This window comes from Hyla sarda, chromosome 12, assembly GCF_029499605.1.
Source record: "Hyla sarda isolate aHylSar1 chromosome 12, aHylSar1.hap1, whole genome shotgun sequence".
Taxonomy (NCBI): Eukaryota; Metazoa; Chordata; class Amphibia; order Anura; family Hylidae; genus Hyla; species Hyla sarda.
In genome coordinates this window covers 71,265,117-71,282,362 of record NC_079200.1, presented here as the reverse complement: position 1 = coordinate 71,282,362, position 17,246 = coordinate 71,265,117, and the positions used below count along the sequence as shown (strand labels likewise).

General features: G+C 46.4%; 2 protein-coding genes across 2 annotated transcripts in view; one reads left to right on the top strand and one right to left on the bottom strand.

Moving 5' to 3' along the window:
- Positions 1 to 17,246, top strand: part of TMEM74B (transmembrane protein 74B) — a 64,761-nt gene that overhangs the window by 42,053 nt on the left and 5,462 nt on the right. The window lies entirely within an intron of this gene.
- C12H20orf202 (chromosome 12 C20orf202 homolog) lies at positions 7,979 to 16,761 on the bottom strand. Its single transcript, XM_056548898.1, has 2 exons — positions 16,483 to 16,761; positions 7,979 to 8,266 (listed from the first exon to the last, which is right to left on the bottom strand). The coding sequence occupies exons 1-2, from the start codon at positions 16,528 to 16,530 to the stop codon at positions 8,036 to 8,038; spliced, it is 279 nt and encodes a 92-aa protein (XP_056404873.1). The 5' UTR covers positions 16,531 to 16,761; the 3' UTR covers positions 7,979 to 8,035.

The following is a 17,246-nucleotide window of genomic DNA, read 5'->3' as shown; positions in this document are numbered from 1 at the left end:
GCGCTGCGTGCTATTAGAGGCGGGTCCCGGCTTCACTATGACGCTGGGCCCGCCGTGATATGACGCGGGGTTACTGTGTAACCCCGCGTTATATCAAAAGAGCAGGACCAAGGACGTACCGGTACGTCCTTGGTCCTTAAGGGGTTAAACTTACAGTCAGTTCTTTTATGCCTTATCTCTTTCAAAATGGTTTCAGATGTTAAGGCTTTAGACATCTCTCATCGCACTTTTTCTCCTCATGGTGTACAATTTTAAATTTTTAGGCGTACAAAAATTAGTTTACGCAATATTTTTTATCCTGCTTTTCCTCATAACGAACGACTTTGTGTTGTTCGTTGTTTAAAAGCTTATGAAACTAAGACATCTTCTTTACGTCTTCCTTCATCTTCTCAACTTCTCATATCTTATGTTAAACCTCATCTCCCAGTTTCATCTCCAACTTTAGCTAGATGGCTTAAATATGCTATGTCTTTAGTGGGCATAGATACTTCTATATTTGGTGCCCATTCTACTAGAGGCGCTATGTCTACCACAGTTTTTCAACATGGTGGTGCCCTATTTGATATCCTCAAAGCTGCAAATTGGTCCTCTGAATCTGCTTTTCGTGATTTTTATTTTAAACCAGAACCTCATGTCTCCATGGTTCTTATATAATATTTCTATATGTTTTATATGTCATTACCTGTTATATTTTATTATGGTATAGATTTTGTCAGCTTTAAACTTGCATAATAGGAGTCTCTTGTCTTGTGATAAAATTGGGGATTTTCCTAGCCTTGGTGCTGGAAAATATAGTTTTTATTAAAGACAAGAGACGAGTATTATGCAAATGACTTACTTTTTACTACTGCAGCAGCAACCAATCATGTTACAGGAAAAGAGAAAAAAAAATTATGAATATGCAAATGAGGTATAGAATGCCATCCAGTCAGCATGTGGCATAGTCCATAAAACATCTGGACCCAACTGTAATATCCTCTTTCTTGATGTGAACTGTATTTTGAAGAAGAAAAAACTGGAACAACTACATAACAATAGATCTGGAACACCTTGAAGAATTCATAGAATAACAATCCAGAATTTAAGCTGAAAAATATAAAATAGGGAAGGGTTAAAAAGGGTGGGATAATACTGGTCTCTTGTCTTTAATAAAATCTATATTTTCCAGCACCAAGGCTAGGAAAATCCCCAATTATACACCTCTTTTTGTTAAATCACCCCTGTACTCCTACAAAACACCAGTGACTTTCTCTCTCCTGGCCCTAACATTACGTCATCCCTTCATCTGAAATGAAATATTTCTAACACAGAACAGGATGAACAGGATGACTGTTTTGCTTTATAATTGAGCTTTCGGCTTCTCATTATAGGTACAATTGGGGAGCAGTGAATTCAGGAGACAGCAATTCAGGCAGGACTGTGGGAAGTCAGGCTCTCTACAGCCTGTATAGGCGCCATTAAGTCATGCATTGCTAATCTTGTACTGATCCTAAATTATATCCTGTATTATTCTTCAGAGGTTCACTCACTATTCTGCTGGTGGGATCACTGTGTACATATATTACATTACTTATCCTGTACTGATCCTGAGTTATATCCTGTATTATACCCCAGAGCTGTACTCACTATTCTGCTGGTGGGGTGACTGTGTACATACATTACATTACTTATCCTATACTGATCCTGAGTTATATCCTGTTTTATACTCCAGGGCTGTACTCACTATTCTGCTGGTGAGGTCACTGGGTACATAGATTACTTAACTAATAACCTGTACTGATCCTGAGTTATATCTTAATTATCGATAGTACTGTATTTGGTACAATTAATTAGTATCTCCTATCAGTACTGCACCATGTAGACTCACCCAGAGTATGCAGGTCTTGAGCGGGGTGGGCACACTGTTGCAGGGCACCAGCATGTTACTGCTGGTGCACACATTGACAGCCGGTGATCCTCTGACTATGACAGCGGCTCCAGCATTGTGACAGAAGTTTGGACGTGGCTCCTGCTCCACATCTGGCAGTAGCTTGGCTTCTAAAATCTTCTTCTCCCATTACTGTCTATACAGGGAGAGATCATCACAACGTGCCAGGAATAAAATCAGGTGAGGCTGTCTTGCTGCCTGATCAGAATCCCCCAGATCGCTCTGTACCCCAGACCCCTCTGTCCTTCTTCAGACCCCTCTTTACTCCAGACTCTTCTGCAGCTCAGACCAGTCAATACCCCAGACTTTTCTATCCTCTCCAGACCCCTCTGTCCTCTTCCACACCCCCTCTGTACTTCTACTTTATACCCCAGACTCTTCTGCACATCAGATTGCTCCAGACCCTTCTATCCTCTCCAGACCCCTCTGTACCCCAGACCCCTGTCCGTTCCAGACCCCCCTCTCTCCTCTCCAGACCCCCCTCTCTCCTCTCCAGACCCCCCTCTCTCCTCTCCAGATCCACCTCTGTCCTCTCCACACCCCCTCTGTCCTCACCAGACCCCCTCTGTCCTCCCCAGGCCCTTCCCTCTGCCAGGACCTTCCCTCTGCCAGGACCTTCCTAATGATGTAATCACAGGTCTTGGGAGATAGAATGTAAGTTCCTCTGCTTTGTGCAGCCTGGACAGGTTAAGGTCCACATTCACACAACTGCATTTTGCAGGGATAAGGGTAAAAATTGTGGTAAAACCGCAACATTTTTGCCACAATTTTGCGCAAATCGTGGCAAATTTGTCGCGATTTTACAGCGATTTATGTTAAATTTGGAAGTGGAAGTGTGGACCTAAAGCTGTCCAGGAGGCCCCCTTTGGATTGCCTAGGTTAAACCCCCCTCCCTCAACACCTACCATGAGCTTAATACTGGCCACGTTCTAAAGTCTTCTGTGACTGTCCCTGCCAGCTTCTATTTGGCCTGCAGGGAGCTCCCAGCATGTGCTGGGCTTCTAAAGTGGCGGCGGCTGGTGGGGTGGGGGGGGAGGATCCCTTCATCATTGGTCCCCCCCGCCGTGCAATTGCAGGGGCGGAAATCCACTGAGGAGGTAGTCGTGGGGTTACCTCTTCTTTCGTGGCTGCCATGAATCTGTATTTGATTGAGCCTGCCTGGACCAGGCTAAACCAAATCAGCACAGATCACACAGATCAATAGAGTTTAATAGAACTGCATTGATCTGTGTGAGAAATCTAATGATTAAAAACGTTCAAAAACACACATTAACCCTTCCATATTAGAAGTTCACATCACCCCCCTTTTCCCATTTTCCATATAAAAAAAAATGTAAACATAATAAAAATACACTTTTTTGGTATTGGCACGTGTATAATTTTCTGAACTATTAAAATTTATCATTATATATCCCGTGTGGTCAATGTTGTTAAGGTAAAAAAAATAACAAACCACTGAATTTTTTTTTTTTTTATAACATCATATCCTAGTAAAATTTTGTAAACAGCAATCGAAAAGTCAGATCCATACCAAAATGGTAACAAAACAAACAGCAGATTACGGCACAAAAATTAGGTGTCATTACAAAGTACAATCGGTCCTGCAAAAATCAAGCCCTCATATGGGTCTGTAGATGGAAAAATAAGAGTTATGGCTATTACTGTATAGGGTAATGAGATAAAAACGGAAGTGCAAAAACTAAATAAACAAACTTATAAAGACTTTATTTACATACTATTTTTGTTGTCAGTCACCTCATAGATAGTATTATTTCACTGCTCTATGTGCTCACATACAACATCTCACACCTGTAACATTGCATGTGGCCAAATTATGCACTTTTTTACGTCAATCTTGTATACTGATTTTTATACTATAAGGGTAGGGTCACATTGTATTTTGCTGTGTATTTTCTGCAACTGATTTTGCTACCAATCGACTTCAATAGGTAGAAAAATATGCAGCAGCAAATACTCAGTAAAATACAGCACGTGTAACCCTAGCCTTAGGCTGGAACTCCACTGAGGTTTATTTTGGAAAAACGCCATTAAAAACGCCAATTTTCCCGCACTGCGTTTTTCCAGTGAAAAAACGCCGCGGCCAGATGTTAGCTGCAACTCAATAGTAAACTGCAAAATGCCAGATTCACTTGGCGTTTTTCAGTTTGGCTTTTTTTTATCCTTTTGGTGTTTTTCAGCAATTTCGGGCTCAGAGGCTGGATTTTCAAATCGCCCGACAAAACCTTGTTTGGTGTTTTTTGCCCTGAAATCGTGGCGTTTTCCTCCCATAGAAGTCTATGGGAGAGCAAAAACGCCAAGAAAAACGCCATGTTGGTTTTAAATTTAGCATTTTTGCAGGCGGTCTTTATTCTTTTTTGGACTTAAGCGATCCAAAAAAATTATGGAGATACATTTTTTATTCAAATTTCGTAGGGTACCATAAAAATTATAAAAAAGATACAGTAGTGATGGAAAAAATTGTATCTAACGAAATGTATCTTTTTTTATTATGAAATGTTTATAAATTTTTTATCAGGGATCAATTTATGTGAGCGGGTAAAGCGCTAAAAATGTAGCCGACAATAATAAAAATGTGAATTCGAGTAGAATACAGACATAGCGCACATCTACAATCTTGTATAATGATCTGATTGCTTCTCAGCACAATATCAAAAACTAACAGGTTGTTAGTATACATTTTTGATTAAAAAGTACAAGCCCACTCGCCACGTCAAGGCCACCTATTCAGAGTGGGTCCCTAACGTCCCTAGCATGAAATGGCGTAGCACCGGGCGGCGACCACCACCGCCGCGACACAGATGCCCACGGGGGGGGAGGGAAGCGACCCACTGGCAGAGCGGCCCCAATGCCTCTCAAACCAGTCTATGGGCCGCACCCGCCCGCAGACACAGCGCCACGGCAGCAACAGCCGCCGCCCCGCACCACACCAGTGTGAACAAGGTGTAATGGCTCACTTACCATGCTCTTCCAGTCAGACTGGGAGGCTGCTAGGAGTGAAATGGCTCTAGTGTGGCTAATTACCACCTATATAGGTTTGGGCTGAGGGGGTGGGGAAGAGTGCAGCACATGTTCAAAAAAAAAAAAAAAAAGGATAGAAATCACAATATGAATTCGAGTAGAATACAGACATAGCGCACATCTACAATGTTGTATAATGATCTGATTGCTTCTCAGCACAATATCAAAAACTAACAGGTTGTTAGTATACATTTTTAATTAAAAAGTACAAGCCCACTCGCCACGTCAAGGCCACCTATTCAGAGTGGGTCCCTAACGTCCCTAACATAAAATGGCGTAGCACCGGGCAACCTGTTAGTTTTTGATATTGTGCTGAGAAGCAATCAGATCATTATACAAGATTGTAGATGTGCGCTATGTCTGTATTCTACTTGAATTCAAATAATAAAAATGTAGTGTGTGCGTGTGTTTTTCATCTTTTTTTTTTTAGGTAGTACTACTACTCCCAGCATGGAACACACTGTTTCATGATGGGAGTAGCAGTACCTGTACTAATTGACAGATCGCCCGTTGTGATCCTCCTGTATAATGTATAGATGCGGCGGCCGCTCTTCTATGGTCCCCTGCACTGCCGTATATATACACATATTCCTATTTCCCGCAGAGCTGTGATTGGCCAGATGGTTCCAGCCAATCACAGCTCTCAGTGAGAAATTGGAATATGTGTATATATACGGCGTGCAGGAGACCATAGGAGAACGCCGGCTGCTGCATCCATACATTATATCGGAGGATCACAGCGGGTGTCAGGAGTGATACCAGCAGTGAACTTTCCTTAATTACAAGTACTACTACTCCCAACATGGAGCACACTCAGCTCCATGCTGGGAGCTGTAGTACCTGCATTAATAGACAGATCGCAGCAGGTGTCAGAAGTTACACTCGCTGTGATCTGTCTATTAATGCAAGTACTACAGCTCCCAGCATGGAGCAGAGTGTGCACCATGTTGGGAGTAGTAGTACCTGCAGACATCACAGTGGATGTCACTACTGACACCCGCTGTGATCGTCCTGTCTATAGCAGAAATGCAGAGCGACTGTATACATCGCTCACATCCCTGCCCTGTACTGTGCTCGGGGCCGGCCACTCACTCATTCATATTTTCCTCAGAGCTGTGATTGGCTGCAACCATTCGGCCAATCACAGCTCTGGGTGGAAAATATGAATAGAACATCACTCAGAGTACAGAGCAGAGGTGTGAACGATGTATAGAGCCGCTCTGCTTCTCTGCTATATAATGGACGATCACATCGGGGCGATATGTCTGACACCCAGGACGATATGTCTATAGTACAGGTACTACTACTCCCAGCATGGAACAGTGTGTTCCATGCTGGGAGTAGTAGTACTACATAAAAAATTTGAAAGAAAAGAGAAAAAAAAGTTAAACACACACACACTTTACAAAAAAATGTATTAAAACTTTGTTATAAAAAATAAACATTTAGTTAAATACATTTTTACATCCCTACTGCATCCTTTTTTTTTTTTTTTTGCCAAAAAAGGCAAATTCCACACAAAGGTAAAAACGCCAGAAAAAACGCCAAAACGCAGGGAAAAACTGTGGCAGTTTTTCTGGCATTTTTATGCCACAAAAATCGCAGGGCAAAAATCTCAGTGGAGTCCTAGCCTTAGGGTACTTTCACACAGGTGGATTTCCTGCAGATTTTCCACAGCAGACTTTGCTACAACTGACTTTAATGGGTCCACAGAAAGATTTGCAGATTTTGAGCTGAATAGTAGCCAAATCCACTGCAGATTTTCTGCAAGAAATACATAGCAAAATGAGTGGAAAATTTACTCGATGAATTACTGTGGATCAACTCCAGAAAAAATTATCTGGAATCAATGCTTACGTCTGCCAGATTTCACCTGCAGATTGATCATCCAGAATCCAATTCCTTGTCAGAAGGTCCATCATGGAAATTCCGCCATCTGAACTGACCAACACAAATCCCATTAAAATCAAAGGCCATGTGCTGAATGGCGGAATTCCTTGTGGATATTCCGTACAGATTCTCGGTAGTGTGAACTGAGTCTTAAACATGGTCCCATACACTGCCAGCAAGTAGAGAGCTTTAAAGAGGTGTAAAAACTGAAACAAAAATGCCTTTTAGAAAGTTGCATAATGTTTCCTAATACAATGATTGAGCTTTATTTACACAAAACCAGGAAAAACCCTTTAACCAGAAGATCTGCAATAGAAAAAGCAAATACAACACGTTGAGGATGAGCACAAGATTAGAGTTTGTTAGATGCATCACATATATTCATGGCCACAGTTTTTGTTCATCTAAATACAACCTTTTGCTCATTGACACATGAGATATCACTATGAATGGTTATTAATTCATTGTATTGTAGCTAGTGGGCATGTTGGCAGTGTCATTGATTGGCCTCTGAGGCTGAAAGGTGGAATGACATTAATCCTATTGCTCCATGACACACTTCTGCTATAAAAGCAGCCTTGTGTCATCCTGATGACACATCTGGTGTTCTGGATTACTTAAAGGAGTACTCCGGTGAAAACCTTTTTTCTTTTAAATCAACTGGTGGCAGAAAGTTAAACATATTTGTAAATTACTTCTATAAAAAAAATCTTAATTCTTCCTGTACTTATTAGCTGCTGAATACTACAGATGAAATTCTTTTCTTTTTGGAATGCTCTCTGATGACATCACGAGCACAGTTTTCTCTGCTGACGTTATTATAATAATAATAATAATAATAACGCTTTATTTATTGTTGTCCTTAGTGGGATTTGAACCCATGTCCCCAGCACTGCAAGGCAGCAGTGCTAACCACTGAGCCACAATGCTGCCCTTAGCTTACATCTGCTATGCTTGGTTGCTAAAATGGACAGAGATGTCAGCAGAGAGCACTGTGCTCGTGATGTCATCAGTGTTCCAAAAAGAAAGGAATTTCCTCTGTAGCATTCAGCAGCTAATAAGTACTGGAAGGATTAAGATTTTTTAATAGAAGTAATTTACAAATATGTTTAACTTTCTGCCACTAGTTGATTTAAAAGAAAAAAGCTTTTCACCGGAGTACCCCTTTAAGAATGAGCATTATGGGACAGAATTTCTTCTGAGAACCATCTGTAAAGTCGATGAAGATCCATTTTCCTTATAAGCAGTTAGGCTTATATCCTCCGATGTGGAGCGGCCTCTGAACCCATGTGACTCCTGAATAGGGCGCACATTTAACCAGAATGTAGATTCGAGTCTGTACTCCTGGATCCCTGCATGTAGGTCCCTCAGCTGTGCCAGCAGTCTCTGGTCCTGAATACGCATCTCTGACTAGGACAAGGAAAAATAGGGGTGATTAGTACCCCCTACCAGGGGTCATAGTTGGTGTGTGTGTCAGTAGCACAAGACAATGAAATTCAACCAACTAAAATTCTACTGATCAGTCAGAATGAATTGACTGTTTTGTTGTAGGTAGGAAAGAGACACCAGAGTCACCAGCACTACCCTGAATATACAGGTGACCCTGTTTCTAAGGCTGCTTACTATGTGCAAATTAGTGCAGTCATTAAGGAAATATTGGTCTCCTTGCTAATATGTCAATTCCTTGTTTTACATATTTCTCACGCACGTTCTGGCCAATGTCATTGCCCCTGTTATGCTGTGAGATTGAAGCAAGGATGAATATTAATGACGGGGGCGGTGATATTGGCCAGGAGCGGGCAGGAGAAAGCACATACTTCTGTGATCCGCCTCCATTGCGCACAATATGAAATTTACATATTAGCAAGGTGACCAATATTTCTGTAAAGTCTGCACTCATTTGCACACAGTAAGCAACCTTAGAAACAGGGTCACCCGCACTATCTATCCTATGTCCTAAAAGTGTACTTTTATGGCAATGCGTACAGTATAGATTCCCCGCCCCTTGTGTTATTGGCACCAGCAATGCTGAAATTGTCCTCATCTAGCAGCAAAATTAGGGCACGTAGAGATAGTATAAGGCCAAGTTCACATTAAGATTTGACGACACAATCCACATATACATCAGCATTCTGGCAAAATGGGATGCACTGGTCCCATTGGTTCAAATGTAGTCAGTGGTTTGCTGTACTTTAGGGTCTGAGCCTAAATACATATATGTTTTGGAAAAATACTTAAATGGTAACTCTCATTAAAACTAATTTTTGCTATTACACTCCTTATGGTAAATAAATAATATTTCTAATATACTTTAAAAAAATTCTATGTTTTATTTGTACTTATAAAAGCTCAAGAGCACATTTTCCCCCATCTAATACACAGACTTTGGACCAAAGTCCAAACACAGGAAGTGCAGCCTGGAGTGCTGAGGGGTGTGTGTCCAGCCTCATCCAATCATAGCTCCTCTCACACTTAACTGCCATATGCTGTTGGTTGGACCCCCCCCCCCTCCCCCCCCCCCCTCAGCACTCCAGGCTGCACTTCCTGTGTTTGGACTTCGGTCCTAAGTCTGTGTATAAGATGGGGGAAATGTGCTCTTGAGCTTTTTTAAGCACAAATAAAACATAGAAAACTTCATTTTTTTTAAACAAAGTATATTAGAAATGTTTTTTATTTACCATAAGGAGTGCAATAGCAAAAATTAGTTTTAATGAGAGTTACCATTTAAATATAGTCACTGCCTGACTCTGTTCAGGCCATTGAAGTGAATGGGGCCCATGCCTGTAAGGTTAAGCATACTTTGGCATCTCTTTATGACAGGTTACCAACATACAGTGGTCCCTCAACATACAATGGTAATCCGTTCCAAACGGACCATCCTTTGTTGAAACCATCGCATGTTGAGGGATCCGTGCAATGTAAAGTATAGGACAGTGGTCTACAACCTGCGGACCTCCAGATGTTGCAAAACTACAACACCCAGCATGCCCGGAAAGCCGTTGGCTGTCCGGGCATGCTGGGTGTTGTAGTTTTGCAACATCTGGAGGTCCGCAGGTTGCAGACCACTGTTAGAGGAAGTTGTACTCACCTGTCCCCGCCGCTCCGGACCGTCACCGCTCGTCACCGCTCGTCACCGCTGCCCTGGATGTCGCCCTCCATTGCTGTCGCCGCGTCCCCGGGGTGTCCCCGACGCTCCGGCAAGGCCTCTTTTTCCCCGGCATCCTCGCTCTCCGTCGCCGCCATCACGTCGCTATGCACGCCGCTCCTATTGGATGACGGGACGGCGTGCGCAGCGACGTGATGATGACGATGGAGAGCGCCGACGATGCAGAGGATCCCGAAGAGGATGCACCGGAGCCCTGAGGACAGGTAAGTGATCATCAGTAAGGGGCACGAGGCACCGTAAACGGCTATCCGGTGGTAGCTGAAGCAGTCTGTGCTGCCGGATAACCGTTTATGCGATGGCCCCGACATACAAAAGCATCGTATGTTGATGCTGCCTCTGAGAGGCCATCGCATGTTGACATTATGGTATGTTGGGGCCATCGTAGGTCGGGGGGTCACTGTATATGTGGAATGTGTTATCAACTTGACATGTGAACGCAGCCAAACTTAGCACATACCTCGCTGAGTACAACGAATCAAAAGCTTGTCCAGTGCAATTTCAAGTACAGACAAACTTTTACTTGTTATTTCATATAACAAATACAGGATATAATATAGCAAACACAAAAAGTGATGAATTTCAGTTGTGCAAAATTTGTGAATAAGAACAGATGTATATAGAGTCATGTGATCTGTAACACTTGGATTCCCTAAGTACAGCACTAGGTGAGGAAGATTGGAGCATGTGTGAGATTTCAGTGTTGCTATTGCTGATAACACCAGGTAGGGGGATTGTCAATCAGCATCTATGGCTGCATTGTCACCTCTCAGCCTGTCCCAGTGACTAGAGGTGGGGGGTATAAGTAATACACACACTGTAATAAATAGATTTTCAGAACATAGGTTATTCCCACATACATAGCATGGGCATGTTTGTAAAACAATTGTCAAAGGCCTACATCACAGTGCCTGTAGTTATACATTGAAATGCTTTCGCATTGTCAGCCTCAGTTTTCTATAGCAACTACTTTCTCAGCCTCAACTTTCTACAGACCCTGCATGCACAGTCTCGTCTTCTCAGCCTCAGATTCTTATAGCGATTACATTCTCAGCTTTTCCACAGCCCCTGCATATTCAGTCTTTGATTTCCATAACCTATGCATTCTAAGTTTCTGCTTCCTATACTCCCTACGTTTTCAGTCACTGCTATCTATAGTTTCGGCATCGCCAGGCTCTGCTTCCTATAGTCTCTGTATTTTCAGTCTCTGCTTTCTTTAGTATCTGCATTCTCAGCCTTTGCTTTCTTAAGTCTGCATCCACATCCTCTGTCTTTAGCCCCTGCACTCTCCTTTGCTTGCCATAGTCTCTGCACTCTCTTCTTTTGTTTGCTTCAGTCTATGCACTCTCCTCATCTACTCTATAGTCTCATCCTTAGCTTTCTTTAGCCATTGCACTCTTATCACCTGCAATAGATAGTTTCTTCTCTCTCTTCTTCTGCTCTCTCTAGCCCCTGGACTCTAATTTCCCTCTCTCTATAGCTCTATGGACTCTCATTTTGTGCTTTCTATATTTCCCTGCATTTCCAGCCTATTCTCTCTGTTCTCTCTGCACTTTTGTCCTCTGCTCTTTATAGCCCCATGCACTCTCATTCCCTTCTTTCTATAGCCCCTTGACTTTTATCCTCTTCCTGTGCTCTCTATAGCCCCTACACTCTCTTCCTCTGCTTCCTATAGCAATAGCCCCTGCACTCTCTTCCTCTGCTCTGTATATTCCCTGCACTCTCTTCCTCTGCTCTCTATAGCTACTGCACTCTCATTATCTGCTCTTTATAGCCCATGCACTCATTTCCTCTGCCCTCTATAGCCCCTGCACTCTCTTCCTCTGCTCTCTATAGCCCCTGCCCTCTCTTCTTATGCTTTTTATGTCCCCTGCACGGTCTTCCTTTGCTCTCTATATCCCCTGCACTCTCTTCCTCTGCTCTCTATATCTCTGCCCTCTCTTCTTGTGCTTTAAAAGTCCCCTGCACTGTCTTCCTCTGCTCTCTATATCCCCTGCACTGTCTTCCTCTGCTCTCTATATCCTCTGCACTGTCTTCCTTTGCTCTCTATATCGCCTGCACTGTCTTCCTCTGCTCTCTATATCCTCTGCACTGTCTTCCTTTGCTCTCTCTATCTCCTGCACTCTCCTCCTTTGCTCTCCATATCCCCTGCACTGTCTTCATTTGCTCTGTCCCCTGCCCTCTCTTCCTTTGCTCTCTCTATCCCCTGCACTCTCTTCCTTTGCTATCTATATCCCCTGCACTGTCTTCTTTTGCTCTCTATATCCCCTGCACTCTCTTCCTCTGCTCTCTACATCCCCTGCACTGTCTTCTTTTGCTCTCTATATCCTCTGCACTCTCTTCCTTTTATCTCTATCCCCTGCACTCTCTTCCTTTGCTCTCTATCCTCCACACTCTCTTCCTTTGCTCTCTATCCCCTGCATTCTCTTCCTTTGCTCTCTATCCCCTGCACTGTCTTCCTCTGCTCTCTATATCACCTGCACTCTCTTTCTCTGCTCTCTATATATCCCCTGCACTCTCTTTCTCTGCTCTCTCTATCCCTTGCACTCTCTTTCTCTGCTCTCTCTCTATCCCCTGCACTCTTCCTCTGCTCTTTCTGTCCCCTGCACTCTCTTCCTCTTCTCTCTCTCTATCTATCACCTGCACTCTCTTCCTCTGCTCTCTCTATCCCCTGCACTCTCTACCTCTGCTCTCTCTCTATCACCTGCACTCTCTTCCTCTGCTCTCTCTCTATCCTCTGCACTCTCTTCCTCTGCTCTCTCTCTATCCCCTGCACTCTCTTCCTCTGTTCTCTCTATCCCCGGCACGCTCTTCCTCTTCTCTCTCTCTCTATCCCCTGCACTCTCTTTCTCTGCTCTCTCTATCCCCTGCACTCTTTCCTCTGCTCTCTCTATCCCCTGCACTCTCGTCCTCTTCTCTCTCTATCCCCTGCACTCTCTTCCTCTGCTCTCTCTCTATCCCCTGCACTCTCTTCCTCTGCCCTCTCTCTATCCCCTGCACTCTCTTCCTCTGCCCTCTCTCTGTCCCCTGCTTTCTCTTTCTATCCCCTGCATTCTCTTCCTCTGCCCTCTCTCTATCCCCTGCTTTCTCTCTCTATCCCCTGCACTCTCTTCCTCTGCCCTCTCTCTATCCCCTGCACTCTCTTCCTCTGCTCTCTCTATCCCCTGCACTCTCTTCCTCTGCCCTCTATCTTCCCCTGCTCTCTCTATCCCCTGCACTCTCTTCCTCTGCTCTCTCTCTATCCCCTGCACTCTCTATCCCCTGCTCTCTCTCTATCCCCTGCACTCTCTATCCCCTGCACTCTCTTCCCCTGCACTCTCTTCCTCTGCCCTTTTTCTATCCCCTGCACTCTCTTCCTCTGCCCTCTCTCTTCCCCTGCACTCTCTTCCCCTGCTCTCTCTCTATCCCCTGCACTCTCTCTTCCCCTGCTCTCTCTCTATCCCCTGCACTCTCTTCCCCTGCTCTCTTCCCCTGCTCTCTCTCTATCCCCTGCACTCTCTTCCCCTGCTCTCTCTATCCCCTGCACTCTCTATCCCCTGCCCTCTCTCTATCCCCTGCACTCTCTTCCTCTGCCCTCTCTCTATCCCCTGCACTCTCTTCCCCTGCTCCCTCTCTATCCCCTGCACTCTCTTCCTCTGCTCTCTCTCTATCCCCTGCACTCTCTTCCTCTGCCCTCTCTCTATCCCCTGCACTCTCTTCCCCTGCTCTCTCTATATCCCCTGCACTCTCTTCCCCTGCTCTCTCTCTATCCCCTGCTCTCTCTCTATCCCCTGCACTCTCTATCCCCTGCACTCTCTTCACCTGCACTCTCTTCCTCTGCCCTCTCTCTATCCCCTGCACTCTCTTCCTCTGCCCTCTCTCTTCCCCTGCACTCTCTTCCCCTGCTCTCTCTCTATCCCCTGCACTCTCTCTTCCCCTGCTCTCTCTCTATCCCCTGCACTCTCTTCCCCTGCCCTCTCTCTATCCCCTGCACTCTCTTCCCCTGCTCTCTCTCTCTATCCCCTGCACTCTCTATCCCCTGCCCTCTCTCTATCCCCTGCACTCTCTTCCCCTGCTCTCTCTCTATCCCCTGCACTCTCTCTTCCCCTGCTCTCTCTCTATCCCCTACACTCTCTTCCCCTGCCCTCTCTCTATCCCCTGCACTCTCTTCCCCTGCTCTCTCTCTCTCTATCCCCTGCACTCTCTAGCCCCTGCCCTCTCTCTATCCCCTGCACTCTCTTCCCCTGCTCTCTCTCTATCCCCTGCACTCTCTCTTCCCCTGCTCTTTCTCTATCCCCTGCACTCTCTTCCCCTGCCCTCTCTCTATCCCCTGCACTCTCTTCCCCTGCTCTCTATCCCCTGCCCTCTCTCTATCCCCTGCACTCTCTTCCCCTGCCCTCTCTCTATCCCCTGCACTCTCTTCCCCTGCTCTCTCTCTATCCCCTGCACTCTCTTCCTCTGCCCTCTCTCTCTATCCCCTGTACTCTCTCTTCTCTCTCTTCCCCTGCACTCTCTCTATCCCCTGCACTCTCTCTATCCCCTGCACTCTCTTCCTCTGCTCTCTCTCTCCCTATCCCCTGCACTCTCTTCCCCTGCTCTCTCTCTATCCCCTGCACTCTCTTCCTCTGCCCTCTCTCTATCCCCTGTACTCTCTCTTCTCTCTCTTCTCCTGCACTCTCTCTATCCCCTGCTCTCTCTCTATCCCCTGCACTCTCTCTTCCCCTGCTCTCTCTCTATCCCCTGCACTCTCTTCCCCTGCCCTCTCTCTATCCTCTGCACTCTCTTCCCCTGCTCTCTCTCTATCCCCTGCACTCTCTATCCCCTGCCCTCTCTCTATCCCCTGCACTCTCTTCCCCTGCTCTCTCTCTATCCCCTGCACTCTCTCTTCCCCTGCTCTCTCTCTATCCCCTGCACTCTCTTCCCCTGCCCTCTCTCTATCCCCTGCACTCTCTTCCCCTGCTCTCTATCCCCTGCCCTCTCTCAATCCCCTGCACTCTCTTCCCCTGCCCTCTCTCTGTCCCCTGCACTCTCTTCCCCTGCTCTCTCTCTATCCCCTGCACTCTCTTCCTCTGCCCTCTCTCTCTATCCCCTGTACTCTCTCTTCTCTCTCTTCCCCTGCACTCTCTCTATCCCCTGCACTCTCTCTATCCCCTGCACTCTCTTCCTCTGCTCTCTCTCTCCCTATCCCCTGCACTCTCTTCCCCTGCTCTCTCTCTATCCCCTGCACTCTCTTCCTCTGCCCTCTCTCTCTATCCCCTGTACTCTCTCTTCTCTCTCTTCCCCTGCACTCTCTCTATCCCCTGCACTCTCTCTATCCCCTGCACTCTCTTCCTCTGCTCTCTCTCTCCCTATCCCCTGCACTATCTCTTCCCCTGCCCTCTCTCTATCCCCTGCACTCTCTCTTCCCCTGCCCTCTCTCTATCCCCTGCACTCTCTTCCTCTTCCTTCTCTCTATCCCCTGCTCTCTTCCCCTGCCCTCTCTCTATCCCCTGCACTCTCTTCCCCTGCTCTCTCTCTATCCCCTGCACTCTCTTCCTCTGCCCTCTCTCTCTATCCCCTGTACTCTCTCTTCTCTCTCTTCCCCTGCACTCTCTCTATCCCCTGCACTCTCTTCCTCTGCTCTCTCTCTCCCTATCCCCTGCACTATCTCTTCCCCTGCCCTCTCTCTATCCCCTGCACTCTCTCTATCCCCTGCTCTCTCTCCCTATCCCCTGCACTCTCTTCCTCTGCCCTCTCTCTATCCCCTGCCCTCTCTCTATCCCCTGCACTCTCTTCCCCTGCCCTCTCTCTATCCCCTGCACTCTCTCTATCCCCTGCTCTCTCTCCCTATCCCCTGCACTCTCTTCCTCTGCCCTCTCTCTATCCCCTGCTCTCTCTCCCTATCCCCTGCACTATCTCTTCCCCTGCCCTCTCTCTATCCCCTGCACTCTCTCTATCCCCTGCTCTCTCTCCCTATCCCCTGCACTCTCTTCCTCTGCCCTCTCTCTATCCCCTGCCCTCTCTCTATCCCCTGCACTCTCTTCCCCTGCCCTCTCTCTATCCCCTGCACTCTCTCTATCCCCTGCTCTCTCTCCCTATCCCCTGCACTCTCTTCCTCTGCCCTCTCTCTATCCCCTGCTCTCTCTCCCTATCCCCTGCACTCTCTTCCTCTGCCCTCTCTCTATCCCCTGCTCTCTCTCCCTATCCCCTGCACTCTCTTCCCCTGCCCTCTCTCTATCCCCTGCACTCTCTTCCTCTTCCTTCTCTCTATCCCCTGCTCTCTTCCCCTGCCCTCTCTCTATCCCCTGCACTCTCTTCCCCTGCCCTCTCTCTATCCCCTGCACTCTCCCCTCTCCTGTTATCTTTGTTGATGCCCTCCTCCCCATCTATACTCCTGGCAGCTGTGCGGGCAGGGATAGGTTGGGATCTAATCTCACTACCATCACAGGGATGAAATGTGATTGCAGCAATGTGAGATGGTGGATGACCCCAGCACTCATCTTACCAGCTCACTCCTCAGCCAGGACAGGGTGGGTCCCCGGGGCACCTCCATAGTGCAATGTGTCCTACTGTGCCAGCTCCTGGGGGCAGGGAGCCTCCTGAATGTCACAGCCTGTGGTCTCTATGGAGGGGCATGACGGCATCTGGTGAGGGTGCACATACATTTACTTAATAAAAGAGACTCTTTAATTGTCCTCAGCTTGGTATTACTGCCAACCCATTCAATGCCCAACCTGCAGTAGGGGCTTTAAGATGGCGGTGCCTGTTAAGGACATTGTGACACTATTATGCTAAAACTGACCAGTGGAGGGCGCTGTGCCTGCTGTCTCCTCCCACATGGTTTATGATGGTGCCGATGTATTGGGTCATTCAATAGCAGCTATAACCTATCGCACATCTCTTAATGCATCCTGAGCTGTCTGCCGGTGCTGCTGCCCTGCCACACTCCACAAAGGCTTGGCCCCTGTGCCTGGCACTGACTGTGACCATGCCATGAGTCCCTGGGTGCACACAGGTCAGTGTCCGCATACATCAGCCTGGGGTGGGGGATCTGCACACCCTCTTTGTGTGTGTGGGGGGGGGGGGGGTGTCTGTAATAAGGGAGGGTGTAGATTACAATGAGAAGTTGCAGTTTGTGTCTAGGACAATGTAGTAGTATAGTGTCTTGCGGTCACTGTTTCCTTATTATGGCTCAGAGGACTCGCAGGGGTGGAGGGGATCGTCATAGCTGTAAAATGAATGATTGATGTAATCCTATGCCTGCTGTAG